Source organism: Oncorhynchus masou, chromosome 2, assembly GCF_036934945.1.
Source record: "Oncorhynchus masou masou isolate Uvic2021 chromosome 2, UVic_Omas_1.1, whole genome shotgun sequence".
NCBI lineage: Eukaryota > Metazoa > Chordata > Actinopteri > Salmoniformes > Salmonidae > Oncorhynchus > Oncorhynchus masou.
Window position 1 is genome coordinate 14,044,774 of NC_088213.1, and position 18,829 is coordinate 14,063,602.

Consider the following 18,829-nt stretch of genomic DNA (forward strand, 5'->3'; position numbering starts at 1 on the left):
AGTTGCAAGAACATATGTTCAAGCTGTTTCATAGAGCTACTTTGTGCATTTTCCAAGCTTTCCAGCTGCGAGAGGAAATTACTATTTTCCTCTGCGTATTTCATTCTTTCGTTTGAGGCGGATTCAATTACCTGTGCTACTGAAGCATCTTTCTCCATCAACTGTTGACTGAGACCTGCTAGCAATTCCTTCTGGTGACTTATTTGGATGGTCATGCAGCTGACCTTCTCATCTTTCGTTTGGATGTCACTAAGTAGAGCTGTCTGTTTAATACCTGCCTCTCTCAGATTTTCAGTCTCAGTTTGGAGCTGTGCATGAAGGTGCTGTATATTTTCTTGAAATAAAACATTCTGTTGATTCTTACCTTGATAGCACATTTCTTTATCGTTAAGGGTACACTCTGTCCGTTTCAACAATTCCGAAACTTCATTTAATTCACCCCTCAAAGAATCTACCTCACACTGATGTCTTTCTCTCAACTGTTTGAGCATAGTCTGTAGGGAGACATTTTCCTCCTCTAAAGCAACTAATCTATCAGACATGGTTAGTGACAATACAGACAAATCTTTGTCAGAACACTCTTTGCTGACCTCTAATTGTCTTAACTCACTTTCCATATCTTGAAGAGCCTGCCTCAATTCAATATTATGCTCCTCTTTTTCCTTAACAGATACTAAGATGTTTTCAGTCTGAACCCTGGATGTGGATGCCTCTACCTCTTTCGCTTTAAGCAGATCTGAACCCTGTCTAATTGCCGTTGCTGCCTCTGCCAACTTTTCATGCAAACTATCTAGGTCTTGTTTCAATGCTTGAACTTTAAAATCTTTTGACTTAATTTCATTTTCAACACTTTTCAACTGCTCCGCAATGAGATATTTATCCTGCTTCTCTCTATCCAGGACCGATAGCCACTCCTTCTCAGAGTCCTGAAGAGTTTGCCCTATCTTTTGAATGTCTGATTTCAATCCGGTGATTTCTTCACCTTTGACACTAACCTCAACCTGTAGTCTTTCCTTCTCAGCCACCATTTTCTCCATGACTTCATTCATGCTGCTGGATTGCTGCTGCTTTTGGAGATACAACTGCTCCTGCATTGTTTGTATCTGGCTGCTGTAGCTCTTGCCGTGTTCATCTCTCTCAATTATGAGTTTCTGAACTTCTTGCTGCAGACGTTCTTTTCACTGATTGCTGCATCCAGCCGCTGTTGATTTTCTTGCTTTGACAGAGCTATCTCCTCTCTTAGCTTCTTATTTTGCTCTTCTAGTTTCTGCATTTCTGACACTACTTGCTCTGCCTGTTTCACCTGGGCTGTGTACTGACTGTTAATGGCATGAAGAGACATCTCTCTCTGCTCAAGATTTTCTGTCAGTGCGTTTACCTGAGCAGCCACATGCAAATACTGAGATTTTAGTCTCTCAATTTCGACAGTGAATGTTGAGGTGCTCCTTTGATGGGTAGCAAGGGCGTCTTCCTTTTGTTTTGAAAGGTCGACATTCAGTGTTTGGATTTGCCGAAGGTCTTGACGTAGCAAGGAAGACTCATTCCTCAGCACCTCTATGGTGCATTCTGCTGCCTGAACTGTGCTGTTGCTTTCACTGAGGGACTTGTTAAGACTGGACATCTCCTCGGCCCTTTGAGAAAGCATCGTCCGAGCTTCCTGGAGCTCCTCTAAATGAGTAGCATACTTCTCCTGAAGATTTACAAAGGCACTTTGGTTCTCCTCGGCCGACTGGCTGAGGCTTGCAGACTTAGTGGAGAGTTCCTGAATCTGATCCTGCAGTTGTGACACCAACTCTGTGCTCTCCATGAACTGGGTTTTGAAGAGGGCTGCTTCATCTGCCCTTCTCTGCAGCTCCTGAAGGGCCTTTGACTGGTCCATAACGGCAGTCTCTCTTTCCTCTAAGGCTTGTTGAAGTTGTGCCACTTCAGAGGACTGGGCACTGAGGCTACTATTGAGCTTTGAAACAGACTCTTGGAGATGTGAAAGCTGCTCTTTTAAGCACTCACATTCTGCCTCTTTGGTATTGAGCTTTAAAACGGACTCTTGGAGGTACGAAACCTGCTCTTTTAAGCGCTCACATTCTGTATCTTTGGTTTTGAGTTTTGAATTTAGGCTTTCGCTAACAGCTGAGGAGGTGCTTTGGGCCTCAAGGATGAACTTGACTTTCTCTTTCAGGGTCTCTTTTAACAGGGATGACTCAGAGGTCAGGCTGTCAACTTGACCTCTGAGCTGTGTGGTGGAATCCTCCAGCTCTGAAACATATGTCCTTAAACTCACATAATCATCAACTTTCTGCTTAAGCTGTGCCTCTTGTTCTTCAAGCCTCCCACTGAGCTGATTACTCTGTTCCACCGCATTACGCAGATCACCCTGAAGCTGTTTCATTGTTTCCGCACTTGAATTCAGCTGGGTTTTGAAATCCTCAGATTCTAAGGTAAACTTCTCTCTGAGCAGACTCAGCCGTTTCTCCGCCTCATGCAGCGAAACATCTTTGTCTTGAAGGCTTTTCTGAAGACTCTGAGCTTGTGTCTGCAGCTCAGTGATGGCCTGGCTCATCTGACCCTCACCCTCTACTGACTTAGTTTGTAACTGCTTAATAAACATTTCCTGCTGTTTTAGGGACTCACCTCTCTGCTGCAAATTCAAACCTAAGCTATCCCTGTCCGAGCAGGCTGCTGTCAGTTGCTTTGTTAAATTAGACACATAACTGTCCCTGTTAGAAATCTCTGCCTTGAGAACTGAAATCTCTTCAAGTTTCTTGGATGCCTCTGTGAAAGAGTTTTTGAGTTCGGTTTTTAGTCTGACATTCTGTTCATTCAATGCTTGGATGTTGTCCCTAAGATCTAATATCTCAGTTTGCCTCTGTTCCATCTCTTCCCTTAGCTTCTTGTTTTCTGCTGAGTGGTTCTCCAGAGTGGTCTTCAGCTCTGCATTTTCAGACTCCAACTTCGCACGGCTCTCGTTTATGACACCAAGCTGACTGCTTAGTGACTTTAATGACTCGTTCCTCTGGTTCAGCTCGTCTTTGTGGTTTTCACAGTCCTGTGTCATTTGTCTGAAGGTCTCTTCTTTTTCTTCCAGATGCTGAGTCAGTTGTGAGCATTGCCCTTCAAGTGATTTAGTCTCGCCCTGCAGTTGATTAAGTTTATTCTGTAAAGAGCTCCACTCCTCTGCTTTCTGCTGCAACATGGTGTCTTTCTCTGATAGCCCAGATTTCAGTGTGGTCCCCTGCTCCTGTAATAAAGCCAATGTCTCCTGGAGTTGCGACAACTCTCTCTGCTGGGCCTCTAATTGTGAGTTTTGATTTTTGATAGTCTTCTCTTTTTCGGTTATGTTGTTGTTCAGTTGATCAAGTTGGGTGTTCAAGCTGTCAACTTGGTCTTGTGAATGTGCAAGTGCCTCTTCACTCCCTCTAAGCAATTTGGTGAGATTAGTACATTTATTTGTTTTGTCCAGCAAACTCTCTGAAACGGTCTGTTTGTTTTGCTCGAGGACGTTGTTGAGTTCCTCTACTGCTACACTGAGCTCATTTTTGTCTTTCAGTAGCCCTTCAATCATTTTGCAGTTTTCTGAATGTTGCATTTCAAAATTGGAAAGTTTATCTTGAAGTAAGTTCTTCTCCTTGCTTAATTCAGAAATGGACTCTGACTGTACAGCTAATTCCTGTTGCAGTGTCTGCTTCTCCTCTGTCAGACTGTTCAGTTGTGAGCACAGGTTTGTGTTCTGCTCAAGAGTCACATTTACCCTTCTATCAAGCTCAGATGCAACGTGCATTTGCTGGGCAAGTTCCTTATCTCTGATCTCATAAGCAGCTCGGAGTTGTTGGTTTTGCTCACTCAGTGCCTGGATGTGACTGTGGAGGCCAACCACCTCAGCTTGCCTCTGTTCCATCTCATCCCTCAGCTTGTTGTTTTCTGCTCCGTGGTTCTCCAGAGTAGTTTTCAGCTCTGTATTTTCAGACTCCAACTTCGCACTGCTCTCGTTCATGACACCAAGCTGACTGCTTAGTGACTTCAATGACTCATTCCTCTTGTTAAGCTCGGCTTTGTGGTTTTCACAGTCCTGCGTCATTTGTCTGAAGGTCTCTTCTTTTCTTCCAGACACTGGGTCAGTTGTGAGCATTGTCCTTTAAGTGATTTAGTCTCACCCTGTAGCTTGGATAGAAGCTTTTTCTGCTGCCCAAGTTTATTCTGTAAAGAGCTACACTCATCTGATTTCTGCTGCAATACGGTGTTTTTCTCCATGAGCCCAGTTTTCAGGGCAGTCTCCTGCTCCTGCAGTAAATACATTGTTTCCTGGAGTTGCGACAGCTGGCTCTGCTGTGCCTCTACTTGTGAGTTTTGATCAGTGACAAACTTGTCTTTTTCAGCAATGTTGTGATGGAACTGCTCCACTTGAGTGTTCAAACTGTCAATTTGCACCTGTAAACGGGCAACTGTCTCCTCCCTTTCCCTGAGTGTTTTAGTTAGAAGACTACATTCATTTGTTTTCTCAAATAGACTCTCGGAAATGGACTGTTTATTTTGCTCCAGGACCCTGTTCAGTTCATTGGCTCTAACACTCAGCTCCTCCCTGTCTTTCAGAAGCCCTTCAATGACTTTTCTGTTTTCTGAATGCTGTGTTTCAAAGTCAGAGACTTTGTTTCTCAGAGAATCCCTTTCATCTGTCATCTCTGAAATGGATTTCTGCTTTCCAGCTACATCCTGTTGCAACCTCTGATTCTCCTCTGTGAGGCCATTCTTTTGAGAGTTCAAACTGCTGTTAAGTTCAAGAGCTGCCGTAGATTTTTTATTAAGCTCATCTACAAGCTGCTTTTGAGACTTAAGTTCATCTGCCTTCTCCTTCAGGTCAGCTTGCAGTTGTTGTTTTTCAGTCTTCATGTTTTTCAAGAGCTTCTTCATATTTGAGATATTTTCCAATTTAACCTGCAGGTCTTTCGCCAACTTCTCCTTTTCAGAATCTCTGACTTGCAGTTCTGTGTTAAATTTCTGTTGCTCTACTTCAGCCTCTTCCTGGATGGCCCTGAGTTTTTCCTCAAGAGAGGATATTGTCTCCAGTTTTTCTTGCATCTCTTTTTTCAACTGTACCTGACACTCTGTCTGCTTCTCTAGCTGGTTGGACAGGGTCTAAGGTCATCATTGTGTTTGGACACCTCTGCGTTAAGCTTGTTCCGTTCCTCCTTGACCGATTTGAGTTCTTTCTCATACGTCTGCTCCTTGTCCTGGAGCTGGTCTTTCAGTGTCTTGCTGGATGTACTTGCTTCCCGCAACTGAGAGATAAGACCCTCAGACTCCTGTAGTTTCTGGGAAGCAACAGTCACATGCTCCTTCAGTGAAGAGATCTGAGTTTCGCACTCCAAGAGATGATTACGATGGCCCACGTTGTGCTGCTGGATCTCCCTCGAAGTTCCAGGATGGTCCGCTTGTCCTCTTCCACTTGCTTCCTCAGCTCCTCCACCTCTACTGTCCTCGACTCCTTCTCCTCTTTGGCCTTGATCAGCTCATTCTCTGCATCCTTCAGCTGTTCCACCAGCTCTGCCGTCCTGGTGTACAGAGCCTGCTGGTCCGAGTTCTGAGAGTCTTTGATGATCTCTGCCTCCCGCTCCGATTTAGTGAGGGCGGTCTCGATGCGAACCAGGTCCTCCTCCTTGTGCTGGATCTCCTGCTTCAGCACCATGATCTGCTCTGCGTACTCCGCCATGTTGCCCGAGAGGGCTAAGATCTCCTTGTCCTTGTCTGAGAGGACATCTCTGAGGTTATCAATCTCCCGTTCACAGCTTTGAAGGTTGTGGATCAGCTGAGACCTTTCTTCCAGATGGGTGGTGTTCAACTTGTCCAGTTCATCGTTTGTCTGATCCAGGTCATTTTGAAGAGTCTTTATTGTGGCCTCTTGTTTCTGTGTCTATGGGTTTGGAAAAAATACAAATATGTTACTTGAGGAAGAAATCTCCTAAAGTACTGTCAATATCACTGCCATTTAATGAGTGTGAAGGTAATAGTTCGCCTAAATATTAAATCTGAGATAAACATGCCTTCAGGTTTCTTATATGCAAAAACTTCATCACAGTAATTAAGCCATGGTAGTCATATCCCGAAAACCTTACCTTATCTTTAAGCACACTCAGCTTATGTGTGAGATCTGCAACCGATGTCTTCAGTTCTGAACACTGTTTTACAAAGGTACTGCATTTTGTGGAGACTTCAGTGAGCTAAAAGAAGAAAAGAAGGTGTCATGACTTACTATAAAACAGATTTGACTATTAATTGATCGCAAAAACAGGCTACTGTACTTACATTGTTCTCAGATTGAAGCAGCTTGTCGGCGACCTCTTTGTGCTGCGCCTCCTTTTCCATTAAAGAATCTCGGAGGCTGTCGATGAGCTCCAGTTTCTCAGAGGTCTTGACTAATGTGTTCTCCTTCTCTATAAGTGAGGTTTCGAGACACTCTTGGGTGTCACTCAGTCTAAAAGGCATCAAAGAGAAAGGAGATGTTTTAAAGGTTACAAATGAAGACATGGTGATAATCTTACATTCTCCAATGCAAAATAGCACAAACACATGATCATCATCAGTGCACAAACATACATGATCATATGACTGCAGTTAGATGCATGGAGCCAAACCTTTCAGTACAAAAACCTTACATTCCTTTTCCCTTAAATGATTAACTGGCACTGGATACAAATTTGAGAAATGAACCAGTTTACCAGTTATGTGTGTGACCTGTGACCTTTTTTGAATTGTGTGGGGTTACCTTTGAGCTGCTCGTTGAGGCTGGTGACCAGGAGATGGTGTTTCTCTGCATCCCTGCTCTGCTGGCTCCGAAGGCTGGCCAGCTGACCCTGTAGTCTCTCGGACTCGTTCTGTGGGGAGGAGAGGGAAGGTTTGGAACATGGTTTGGAGAAAAGCTCAGAGTAAAGCCGGTAGGAAGCTCACTCCATCTCACTGCACACATATTGACCCAAAATACTACTCTCTTTCTTCTATGTACAGTGTTAGGGTTAGTCCAAACAACACAGCATAAAAGGAACATTTCAGCTTTCAGGACATTTTGGCTTAGTATCTTTTCTATGATCTATTTTGCTTTTCTTAGGGTAAAAAAAATGCTTTGAACTTGGCATGATTAGAATTGTTATATACTTTTGTATGCTCATTATATGATGGTTGAAGAATTAACCAACCAAGTGAGTTTGTTCTCCACACCGAGTTAATTTGTGGCCAAAATATGCTCAACATAGCACTCACTTATTAGAAGACTGATCGCAAGCCGTGAACACAGAACAAACAAGCCAAAACAAACAAGCCAAAGGATGAGCCTTCACCGCCGGAGGTGCTCTCTCTAGCGCACACAAACACTAACACACCTGGGAAACACAAAATGGACGCCTTTCTTCATCTACATCAAACGTCACCTGTGTTAGAGGGGTCTGTTACAAAATCCTCGTCCTCGGGAGGAAACATGCAATGAACTGAATAGTACAAATTAATTCAGTAAAAAGTCAATCCAAAAGCAAAGACAAAACAAACTCCCAAACACAAAGGAGAACTTATAAGATGCAAAATGTTGATAATGGGAGCAGCTGACAAAGTTACAATATACTGGGTTAGATTTCCACTACCTCAGGAACTGGCACAGGTAAGTAAACCCCAGTTTACAGGTAAGTAAACCCAAAAGTCAGTTATGTGCTTCTTTTTATTAACAGACCAGGAGGTATAGGAGGGTATAAGAGGGTAATCTATGGGGAGTGGTATGGAAGTGTGAGAGAGGAGAACGAAAGGTCCCTTAAGTCAGTGGTTCCTAAACAGTGGGGTTCCTAAACTGTGGGGTTCCCCCCCCCCCAACATTTTTTTATTTTTATATATTATTTTTAGGGAACTCAGTCCGGCTATCAACTTACTCTTGAAAGTTGTAATTATAGAATGGACAAGGGGACATTTCGAATTGGGTAGTAAATTATCAGTAATTCCTCTTGTCATGTCGGTCATTGTATACCTTAGAGATCTATTTATAACTTGTCAGAAATGTCCAGATCAACTAGCAAATGTCAGCTAACTTTTTTTTGCTAGGCGTTTTAGCACAGATTTTGTAGTAATGTTCGAGTCACTCAAATATTACATGAATACACATTAGACATGGCAGAATGTATATAACTGCAAGTAAATTAGCTTTAAAATTGCAACATTTTCTCTACAACCCATGACCGAATGTGTAGAATTTCAGGAAATAAGCTTTAAACCTGCAAAATGTATGAGCTGTTTGTGTCATGAACAGTGCTTGTGCCAATGGAAACAGACGTGGGATGTTCCCCCAATGCTGGAACGGGGGCCTGAGTGAAAAAGTTTAGGAACCCCTGCTTTAAGTGTCTTTATGGAGGCTATCTTGGTACAGTGTGGCATTCTGCAAGGTGCATGTGGTTCTGATAGCTCTACAAGGCGTGAGATATCAGTGTCCAACCAGGTCTGTGAGACGTGAGAGTTTACCTGTAGGGACTCGATGCGAGCCTGCAGCTGCAGCCGGTCCTCAAGGTCCTGACAGCGGTCCTCCAGTCCTAGGATCTGTTCCTGCAGCTGGTTCCTCTCCAGCTCCAACTCCTCCACTACCGACCGCAGGCCACCTGCAAGGGCAGTCGCATAGACAAGAAAGAGAAAAATCAACTCAATGGTTGAGAAATCTGGTAGTTATCTATCATGATCGACAATAGTTAGCGACAATGGATGCAAATTGTAATCATAGAAACAGCCCTTTATACAGTCACAACTGAAACATTTCCATGCAAACATATTGTTGTGATGGACTACAATGTTTATGATAGTTGGCCTGCTACTTGCCCCATGCAAGGTCACCGGTTTTTGGACATTGATTTATATTTTTTGTCCCATTAAAAACCATGAACCTTTCAACACAGTGAATGTGTCAAACACAAGGAGAGATAAGAGGGAAAAGAAGAACAGACAGGGCATGCCAAACACTTACCACAGACGGGGAAACTCTCCACCTAAATTCATATGAACTGACAAGAGTTCAATGCATTCGCCATGGACCAACATCGTAGCGAGCCAAATACTAGCCAGTTCAACCAGCATGCACATGTTCAAATAATAACCACCTCAACTTGTGATGAGAACACAAAAGCCCACAGATGAGTCAACCTTAGGGAATGTATCCACTCTGGGGTTGAATGTGTTAGACTGGAGGGAGAACAAACACCCACATGTAAAACCCCCAAAACGGCAGAGGAGTGTTAGGCCTACGTTGACAGAATGACAAAAAAACAACCCAAATGACTACAACATCTCAAGCTCCCAAAATGGTGGTGGCTGGGTGACAAATGCACAAAAAGCGACAACGTGCATGCCAGCGTAAACTGTCTAGTGGGTCTCACACCTGTGTTGGGGGAAGTGTACTCAGGCCACCAACCTCCCATGTTCTCCCCCTCCTCCATCGGGGTGGTGCTCTCAGATCCGCCACTGTGTGGGTCCTGGTGGAACGCCTGCTTGCCATCAAACTCAAAGTCCTCCTGCGTGGGGGTGGGGTGACAATACTCATTTTAGTCTAGTGACTGAAGTACATTTTGTCTGGGATGTTAGAGGACAGCGTACCAATCTAACGTCAGACAGAACTACAGTAACATTTCATCTCCCTTGTTATACTGATCATCTACAGGTATCCTTGCTGGCCGTGACCATGTGACCACACTCTCAGAGTTATTATTATTGCTGTCTTATTCCTTCCCAGCTCTGAACTCACCTCCCCTCCATCATTCATTCTCCCTCTCCCTTTTACTCCGTACCTGCAGGCTGTGTTGGTGGGCGGTGCCTCCCATTTTCTTGCCGCCCCTATGTAGCCCTGTGAGACCCCGGGCCTGCACCAGCTCCTCCTCCAACTCCTGCTGCCGGCTGGCCAGCACTGGATCGGAGCAGCCGGGAAAGAACCAGTCATCCTCAATCAGTTTTGTGCCACAGGGGAGGGAGGGAGCGATGAGGGGGAGGTTTTGGGTTACAGAGTTGAACCCCAGAGATGCATTACAGGAGGGGGAAGAGAGATGGAGGTAGAGAGATGGAGATGGAGAGATGGAGATGGAGAGATAGAGGATGGTTTAAGAAAGACAGATGATACAGGGAGTGAGACAGAGATAATGGATAAGGAGAGACGAGTGAGAGAGGGTGAAAGACAAGTGGGAAAGACTGCAAAAGGTACGCTCACCCAATGGATGAACACACAACAGCAGCATTGCACACAAGGAGACGTGCAGACTCACTCCAGAGAGGAGAGAACGAGAGCATTCCAGACTTCTATGAGCGTGTGTTCTTTACATACGTGTGTGTGTGTGTGTGTGTGTGTGTGTGTGTGTGTGTGTGTGTGTGGATTGCGTGGCTGTGTAGACTTTCCTAAAAGCAGAGTTTCTGGTCAAAGCCATGCACAACTAATAGGGAGGGGACAGGACAGGCTGCAACCAAACACGAGGAGGATGGAAGGAGGGCGGCTGCAATGTCTTTACGGCTCAAGGAGACTGTACTGCAACAACATTTTCAATGGTGATTTGGCATACTGGAAGCAGGGAGGTCACATCCATTCGACTGAAAGCTGCCCACATTGTGATTGGACTGTGATCAGTGGTCACTACATTTTTAATTATCAGTGGTCACTAGTCAGTGATTGGACCATCAAGGGGAAGGGGTAGCAATCACATTTATGTCAAAGTGATCAATCAGGGCCAACAATTTGCACAAAACTCATTCCCATCGGTTTTGTGATATCAGGTAGATGTGGGAGGGGTGGGGGAGGACTAGCTAAAAGCAAAGAGTGACAGAGAAAGGGGTTTCATTGGGTGACAGAGAGAAGGGTTTCATTGGGTGACAGAGAGAAGGGTTTCACTGGGTGACAGAGAGAAGGGTTTCACTGGGTGACAGAGAGAAGGGTTTCACTGGGTGACAGAGAGAAGGGTTTCATTGGGTGACAGAGAGAAGCGTTTCACTGGGTGACAGAGAGAAGGGTTTCACTGGGTGACAGCGAAAAGGGTTTCATTGGGTTTCATTGGGTGACAGCGAGAAGGGTTTCATTGGGTGAGGATTGCAGATGTGGTAGTGCAAAGTGGTCAATGTAGCCAAGCGAATAAAATAAAAAAGTCATTTATTTTCAATGAGAACTCTTTAGACTCTTGAATTCCAAGGAATCTCCTTTAACAGAATGAACTTATGGAATTGACTCCATATAATTTATTAAGTGATGAGCAATCATTGAATGGACATGACAATATTTCATTGACAGTCAGTTGTTGTTTAGATGTTAAAGATGAGCTCCAGAAACCAAGTTTGAGTAGGAATGCACCAATCAGATATTGCAACAGTTAGCTACTTCAGCAACTAAAAGCAGCAAGGGTGGCAGCGTTACACAGGCAAATGACAACAATGAGGTTAGCAAGTGTTAGTAAAGATGGATAGATGATTGGAGAGGACAAAAGTGTTGAAAAACAGCACCACTTGCAGTGTGTGCGCGCGTGTGTGTGTGTGTTAGAAGACATAAAACTCAAGCTATGATGTCAGTATATTATATAATTCCACTCCACATCATCTGTCAAGTAACTATGCTCACAATGACATCACAACTCTAGCCTAGAATTTTCACTTTAGTGTTATTAGTGGTTTAGATATTGCCTAATTTTTCTATAAATGAAACAATAAGGATATTTCACAATTCTATTAGAGGAGAGTCTTCTAGGGCTCTTTTGATTGGTTTATTAATTCTTTATAAACATTGGTTTCTTTCTTTTTTATAAAGAAGATCATTGGTTTATTTATTTCTTCCATACAAGCTCCGCCCTCAGTTAGTCCTAATTCCAGTGTTAGCGTTAGCCTTCCCACCACCATTGAAGCATTGTCATTTTGTTGTGTTAATATGTTTTGCAGATCAGTTCAAGGACAGTGTCATTATGAAGTCAACGGAGTCCAAAAGTGTCAGGGAAAGTTGGGGGAGGGAGAGACGGAAGGAAGGAGAGAGGGAGGGGAAAGTGGGAGGGAAGGAAACTTCAAAAGGAAACTTCAAAGAGAGGGAGATACTGAAAGAAAGAAACACTACATGGAGGAAGAGGGACTAATAGAAAGCACAGGCCTCCACTGTACTGCCTCCAGTTTACCCGGAGGAGGTGAAAAGGATCCTGGGAAACTGAGGACAGTACAGTGGGCACAGGCTTTTGCTGAGGGGGATGGGCCTGCATGCACAAAACTGATGGGAAACAGGTTCTTGTTGGCTGCCCCCATCCCAGGAGCAGGGAGTGGAGGAGGAGGGGGGGAGGACATGGGGTAGCGGTTGGGGGGGGCGCAGAGCCAGAACGAAAAGCTCGCCGGGGACGGATGGTTGGAGGGAAAAAAATGAAACAAAAAATAAACATGCTCAGTCGTACAGTGAGGGGCTCTCAAACAACAACAGAAGACATTGAACTGTAACAGATAACTTCTCTACAAGTCCCTCCCACCTTCCTTCCTCCCTGTTTCCTTGGGTAAAAGATGTATGCTGTTTGACAGTATATAACAAAAGGTTTGGACGGAGTGGTAGCTGTGTTCTGTGTTGTCGAGGGAGGCGGGTTAGCGGCTTCTGGGTGATATGACTGTTGCATTTCGGTCTGAGGTTTAGTTAGTGTCTGTGGTGTGTGGTAGTGCCAGTGCGCCCTGTGGTGTGTGGTAGTGCCAGTGCGCCCTGTGGTGTGTGGTAGTGCCAGTGCGCCCTGTGGTGTGTGGTAGTGCCCTGTGGTGTGTGGTAGTGCCAGTGCAGTGCGCCCTGTGGTGTGTGGTAGTGCCAGTGCGCCCTGTGTGTGTGTGGATCACCCACCAGTGGTGGCAGGGCCCTTACCCTCTCTCTCCTCCTCCATGTGGCTCATGCGCAGGGCCATGGTAGCCTTTTCCTCGCGGGCACGGTCCCTGGCTGTCACCGCCTCCGACACCATCTCCTGCCAGTCCAGCACCTGGCTCTGGGCGTCGTCGGCGCTACCTGACTCGCTGGCCTAGTGTGTGTAGGATCAGAAAGACATGGGAAGCAGGATATTGGTTTGGGGGTGGAGAAGTATTGGGTCCAGAGATAAGACATTTATTCTCATCCAGGGATTTACTCAACATGGGAGAATGTGGTGTTTGATTTCATCTGAGAACAAGTGTCTTTCCATCAGGGAAGTGGTCAATAGGATAGATGTGTCAGATGTGTTTGGTGTACGGTGCCAGCAGGGTTTCTGTGAGGAAACTGCAGCATTTGCATTTACCAGATCATTTTGAAATGTACTGGACCCATATGTATTGGGTGCGTAACCTGATTACGTCATCCACCCAAGGTGCTGAGAAATCCCATATGTATTGGGTGCGTAACCTGATTACGTCATCCACCCAAGGTGCTGAGAAATCCCATATGTATTGGGTGCGTAACCTGATTACGTCATCCACCCAAGGTGCTGAGAAATCCCATATGTATTGGGTGCGTAACCTGATTACGTCATCCACCCAAGGTGCTGAGAAATCCCATATGTATTGGGTGCGTAACCTGATTACGTCATCCACCCAAGGTGCTGAGAAATCCCATATGTATTGGGTGCGTAACCTGATTACGTCATCCACTCAAGGTGCTGAGAAATCCCATATGTATTGGGTGCGTAACCAGATTACGTCATCCAGCCAAGGTGCTGAGAAATCCCATATGTATTGGGTGCGTAACCAGATTACGTCATCCAGCCAAGGTGCTGAGAAATCCCATATGTATTGGGTGCGTAACCAGATTACGTCATCCAGCCAAGGTGCTGAGAAATCCCATATGTATTGGGTGCGTAACCTGATTACGTCATCCAGCCAAGGTGCTGAGAAATCCCATATGTATTGGGTGCGTAACCTGATTACGTCATCCACCCAAGGTGCTGAGAAATCCCATATGTATTGGGTGCGTAACCAGATTACGTCATCCACCCAAGGTGCTGAGAAATCCCATATGTATTGGGTGTGTAGCCAGATTACGTCATCCACCCAAGGTGCTGAGAAATCCCATATGTATTGGGTGCGTAACCAGATTACGTCATCCACCCAAGGTGCTGAGAAATCCCATATGTATTGGGTGTGTAGCCAGATTACGTCATCCACCCAAGGTGCTGAGAATCCCATATGTATTGGGTGCGTAACCTGATTACGTCATCCACTCAAGGTGCTGAGAAATCCCATATGTATTGGGTGCGTAACCAGATTACGTCATCCAGCCAAGGTGCTGAGAAATCCCATATGTATTGGGTGCGTAGCCAGATTACGTCATCCAGCCAAGGTGCTGAGAAATCCCATATGTATTGGGTGCGTAACCAGATTACGTCATCCACCCAAGGTGCTGAGAAATCCCATATGTATTGGGTGCGTAACCAGATTACGTCATCCACCCAAGGTGCTGAGAAATCCCATATGTATTGGGTGTGTAGCCAGATTACGTCATCCACCCAAGGTGCTGAGAAATCCCATATGTATTGGGTGCGTAACCTGATTACGTCATCTACTCAAGGTGCTGAGAAATCCCATATGTATTGGGTGCGTAACCAGATTACGTCATCCAGCCAAGGTGCTGAGAAATCCCATATGTATTGGGTGCGTAACCTGATTACGTCATCCAGCCAAGGTGCTGAGAAATCCCATATGTATTGCGTAACCTGATTCCATCCACCCAAGGTGCTGAGAAATCCCATATGTATTGGGTGCGTAACCTGATTACGTCATCCACCCAAGGTGCTGAGAAATCCCATATGTATTGGGTGCGTAACCAGATTACGTCATCCACCCAAGGTGCTGAGAAATCCCATATGTATTGGGTGTGTAGCCAGATTACGTCATCCACCCAAGGTGCTGAGAAATCCCATATGTATTGGGTGCGTAACCAGATTACGTCATCCACCCAAGGTGCTGAGAAATCCCATATGTATTGGGTGCGTAACCAGATTACGTCATCCACCCAAGGTGCTGAGAAATCCCATATGTATTGGGTGCGTAGCCAGATTACGTCATCCAGCCAAGGTGCTGAGAAATCCCATTTAGATTATGGTAATACATCTGAACAGAACATACAACTGGAGGATGCAACGCCGTGAATCCTCCTTCTTACTGAATTCTGATGAGCACTTTGTAGATGTTAGAATAACTGTCCACATTTACTGTTCCTCAGTCAACAAGGAGAAACCAACAGCAACATCACTAGCCTATGACAATCTACTATCCCCCATAGTAGAAAAGTTGACCTGTTCTATTGTTCAGCTTATCTTTCTTTGTGAGAAAGAAATAGCCTTTTCCAAACAGACTCTGGGACAGTTGTGGGACGATAGATCCCAAAATCATACAACAAGTAGGACTAGGATACATCAAAAAAACTTTAAAAAGCAATGAGGATGATGTAACAGATCAGAACATTTAGCTTGAAATGTTGATAAACTATCATTTCTTCACATTATAAGTGCAGCAATGTGCACAAGGCAGTAGGCTACACGCGAATGTTTGTTCCCTAATGCAATTAACGGACCGCACCAGACAGCAGATTCATGAGACAGAGACAAACATTTAGCAGGGGAGATCTAATGATGCAATAACTAGCATGGGCTGCTAATATGATGAGGGTTGAAGTTTGGCAACTGGTCAATGAAACAAAGTTGATTTGAAAACCAATAGAACATGAGAGAAACAGGCTGCTGGTTTCAATGGCATAAGCCTATGGAAGTCTTTATAAAATACTTTAGGCTACTTTGATGCAAGGTAAGACATGCCTCACAATATGAAGCAAAACATTCAGGTTTCAAACAATGAAGTATACATCTGCAAAATGCATACTGCTTCCAGCTCATTGCAAAGTGGTGTGGGACATGCTGAAGCCTGCCTACCTACGCACTTGATTGGTGAATGTAAAGCGCACTTCAATTACCAGTTGGGGGGACAAAAACCGTCTGGTTAACAGAAACCTTGAGTGACAGTCAAGGTATGCATCCATAGATGAACCCATCTACCCTCACTGGTTTCCCCAACATTGAGTATCAAGTATCATGACTCGACACCACTACTGCACTGCATGCCGGGATGTAGGTGGTACTTCCTCGTTGCAGTGCATGTTTGGGGTACTGTCTGGTAGGGTTTGAACTCTGACCTGAGAGGCGGCTCTCTTGGTGACCTGCTCCAGGTCGGAGGCCATCTTCCTCTGCTGCTCCTCGTACACCACCAGCTTGGCCTCCAGTACATCTACAGGAGGACAGAGGACATGTTAACATCTACATAAGGTCAGAGGACATGTTAACATCTACATAAGGTCAGAGGACATGTTAACCACCTCCAGCACATCTACATGAGGACAGAGGACATGTTAACATCTACATAAGGTCAGAGGACATGTTAACCACCTCCAGCACATCTACATGAGGACAGAGGACATGTTAACATCTACATAAGGTCAGAGGACATGTTAACCACCTCCAGCACATCTACAGGAGGACAGAGGACATGTTAACGTCTACATAAGGTCAGAGGACATGTTAACCACCTCCAGCACATCTACATGAGGACAGAGGACATGTTAACGTCTACATAAGGTCAGAGGACATGTTAACCACCTCCAGCACATCTACATGAGGACAGAAATGTTAACCTCCTCCAGTACATCTACAGGAGGACAGAGGACATGTTAGAGACAGAACACAATGTAAACAGATTCTGAATAACACACTGAAGGTACATTGACAAAGATCAAATAGAACAAGCGACCAAAATAACATACAGATGTACAAGGCTGAAACAGATCACTTGTAAACATGGGGAGCCGTTGCTCATTTAGATGGTCTTCAAACCTCTTGTAAATCCTCACCAGACGACACAGAGATTAGTTTCAGTACAGAGAACATCTAGAGAACATCTGCAGTAGAAAACCCTTTTGTTAAAGAGAAAAGAAAACCCTTTTCACTTTGAATTTAAAGAAATGCTTTTTTCCCCCCTAGCGTTGCTAGACAAAAGAGGGGGTGGGGCGTTCACTAAATACCCAATTAACACATCATTTTTTAAAGAGTTATAAATGGTAACACCAAGGAGAAGTCCACAATAAGATAACACTTACAAAACTAGCTAGCACGTTAAGTTCATTACACCATGGTCCAGATAAGTGTAGTCAGGTGATTGATGATAGTGGAAGACTCTCCTCACCGTTCTTGGCCTTGATCTCGTCGTACTGCTCCAGCTTCCACAGCGTCTCCTCCCGCTCCTCCTCCAGATCCGTGACGCGGCTACGCAGGGACGTCACGTCAGGGCCCACTCTACCAGACTGGAGGAGGGTCAAAGTTCACAGGTCAAGGGAAGCTCAGCGCAACATGTCTGGTTCTTGAATGAGACTAAACGTGTAAGACATATTCAGGGCAACATTTTCGCTCTCCCAAAGACACGTGCCCTCTGAGCATACTAATCATAGAAGTCTAAATAGATGGGAGCTCTGAATTAAACTCTGCTAAAATAATTGCCCTCTTCTCACAGACAATTGTTACAGAAAAGTTATAACATTGATCATCACGCTGCTGATTATAAATGTACTCTTCTCGCCTATTTAAAATGTTACAATTAGTTTGCTAGATATAACTGGATCTCTTACCTGGCTTTTCCTCAGCTCGTCCTCCAGCTGTCGAATACGAGACTTTGACCAGGCTTTTATCTTTAGGAACTTGGCTTCCGATTTACTGGCCTCCTCAGATTTCAGCTTGGCTTGTGCTGCGAGAGACGAAAGAAGGGGGAGTCAGAGAGAGAAAGAAGGGGGAGACAGAGAGAGAAAGAAGGGGGGAGACAGAGAGAGAAAGAAGGGGGGAGACAGAGAGAGAAAGAAGTGGGGGAGTCAGAGAGAGAAAGAAGGGGGGGAGACAGAGAGAGAAAGAAGGGGGAGTCAGAGAGAGAAAGAAGGGGGAGACAGAGAGAGAAAGAAGGGGGGAGACAGAGAGAGAAAGAAGTGGGGGAGTCAGAGAGAGAAAGAAGTGGGGGAGTCAGAGAGAGAAAGAAGGTGGGGAGACAGAGTCAGAGAGAGAAAGAAGGGGGAGACAGAGAGAGAAAGAAGGGGGGGGGAGAGAAGTGGGGGAGTCAGAGAGAGAAAGAAGGGGGAGACAGAGAGAGAAAGAAGGGGGAGTCAGAGAGAGAAAGAAGTGGGGGAGAGAGAGAGAAAGAAGGGGGAGACAGAGAGAGAAAGAAGGGGGGAGACAGAGAGAGAAAGAAAGAGGGAGAGAAAGAAGTCAGAGAGAGAAAGAAGGGGGGGGAGACAGAGAGAGAAAGAAGGGGGGGAGACAGAGGAGAAAGAAGGTGGGGGACAGAGAGGGGGAGACAGAGAGAGAAAGAAGGGGGAGACAGAGAGAGAAAGAAGGGGGGAGACAGAGAGAGAAAGAAGGGGGAGACAGAGAGAGAAAGAAGGTGGGGGAGACAGAGAGAGAAAGAAGGGGGAGACAGAGAGAGAAGAGAAGGGGGAGACAGAGAGAGAGAAAGAAGGGGGGTCAGAGACAGAGAGAGAAAGAAGGAGGAGAGAGAGGTGGGGAGAGAGAGAAAGAAGGGGAGAGAGAGAAAGAAGGGGGAGACAGAGAGAGAAAGAAGGGGGAAAGAGAGAAAGAAGGGGGGAGACAGAGAGGGGGAGACAAAGAAGAAGGGGGAGACAGAGAGAGAAAGAGAAGAAGGGGGAGAAACAGAGAGAGAAAGGTGGGGAGACAGAGAGAGAAAGAAGGGGGGAGACAGAGAGAGAAAGAAGGGGGAGACAGAGAGAGAAAGAAGGGGGAGACAGAGAGAGAAAGAAAGGGAGAGACAGAGAGAGAAAGAAGGTGGGGAGACAGAG

The 18,829-nt window shown here is 45.3% G+C and overlaps 1 protein-coding gene across 1 annotated transcript in view; it reads right to left on the minus strand.

The window, feature by feature from the left end:
• Window positions 1-1,044: 1,044 nt before the first annotated feature.
• LOC135552585 (uncharacterized) overlaps window positions 1,045-18,829 on the minus strand; it is a 19,042-nt gene continuing 1,257 nt past the window's right edge. Inside the window, 15 exon segments of the mRNA XM_064984296.1 lie at window positions 1,045-4,095; window positions 4,098-5,129; window positions 5,132-5,398; window positions 5,401-5,902; window positions 6,105-6,209; window positions 6,295-6,464; window positions 6,755-6,863; window positions 7,365-7,412; window positions 8,482-8,615; window positions 9,386-9,518; window positions 9,792-9,951; window positions 12,847-12,998; window positions 16,136-16,227; window positions 17,179-17,296; window positions 17,618-17,740. Of these exon segments, the coding sequence (XP_064840368.1) occupies window positions 1,142-4,095; window positions 4,098-5,129; window positions 5,132-5,398; window positions 5,401-5,902; window positions 6,105-6,209; window positions 6,295-6,464; window positions 6,755-6,863; window positions 7,365-7,412; window positions 8,482-8,615; window positions 9,386-9,518; window positions 9,792-9,951; window positions 12,847-12,998; window positions 16,136-16,227; window positions 17,179-17,296; window positions 17,618-17,740 (6,099 nt within the window). The 3' untranslated portion in view covers window positions 1,045-1,141.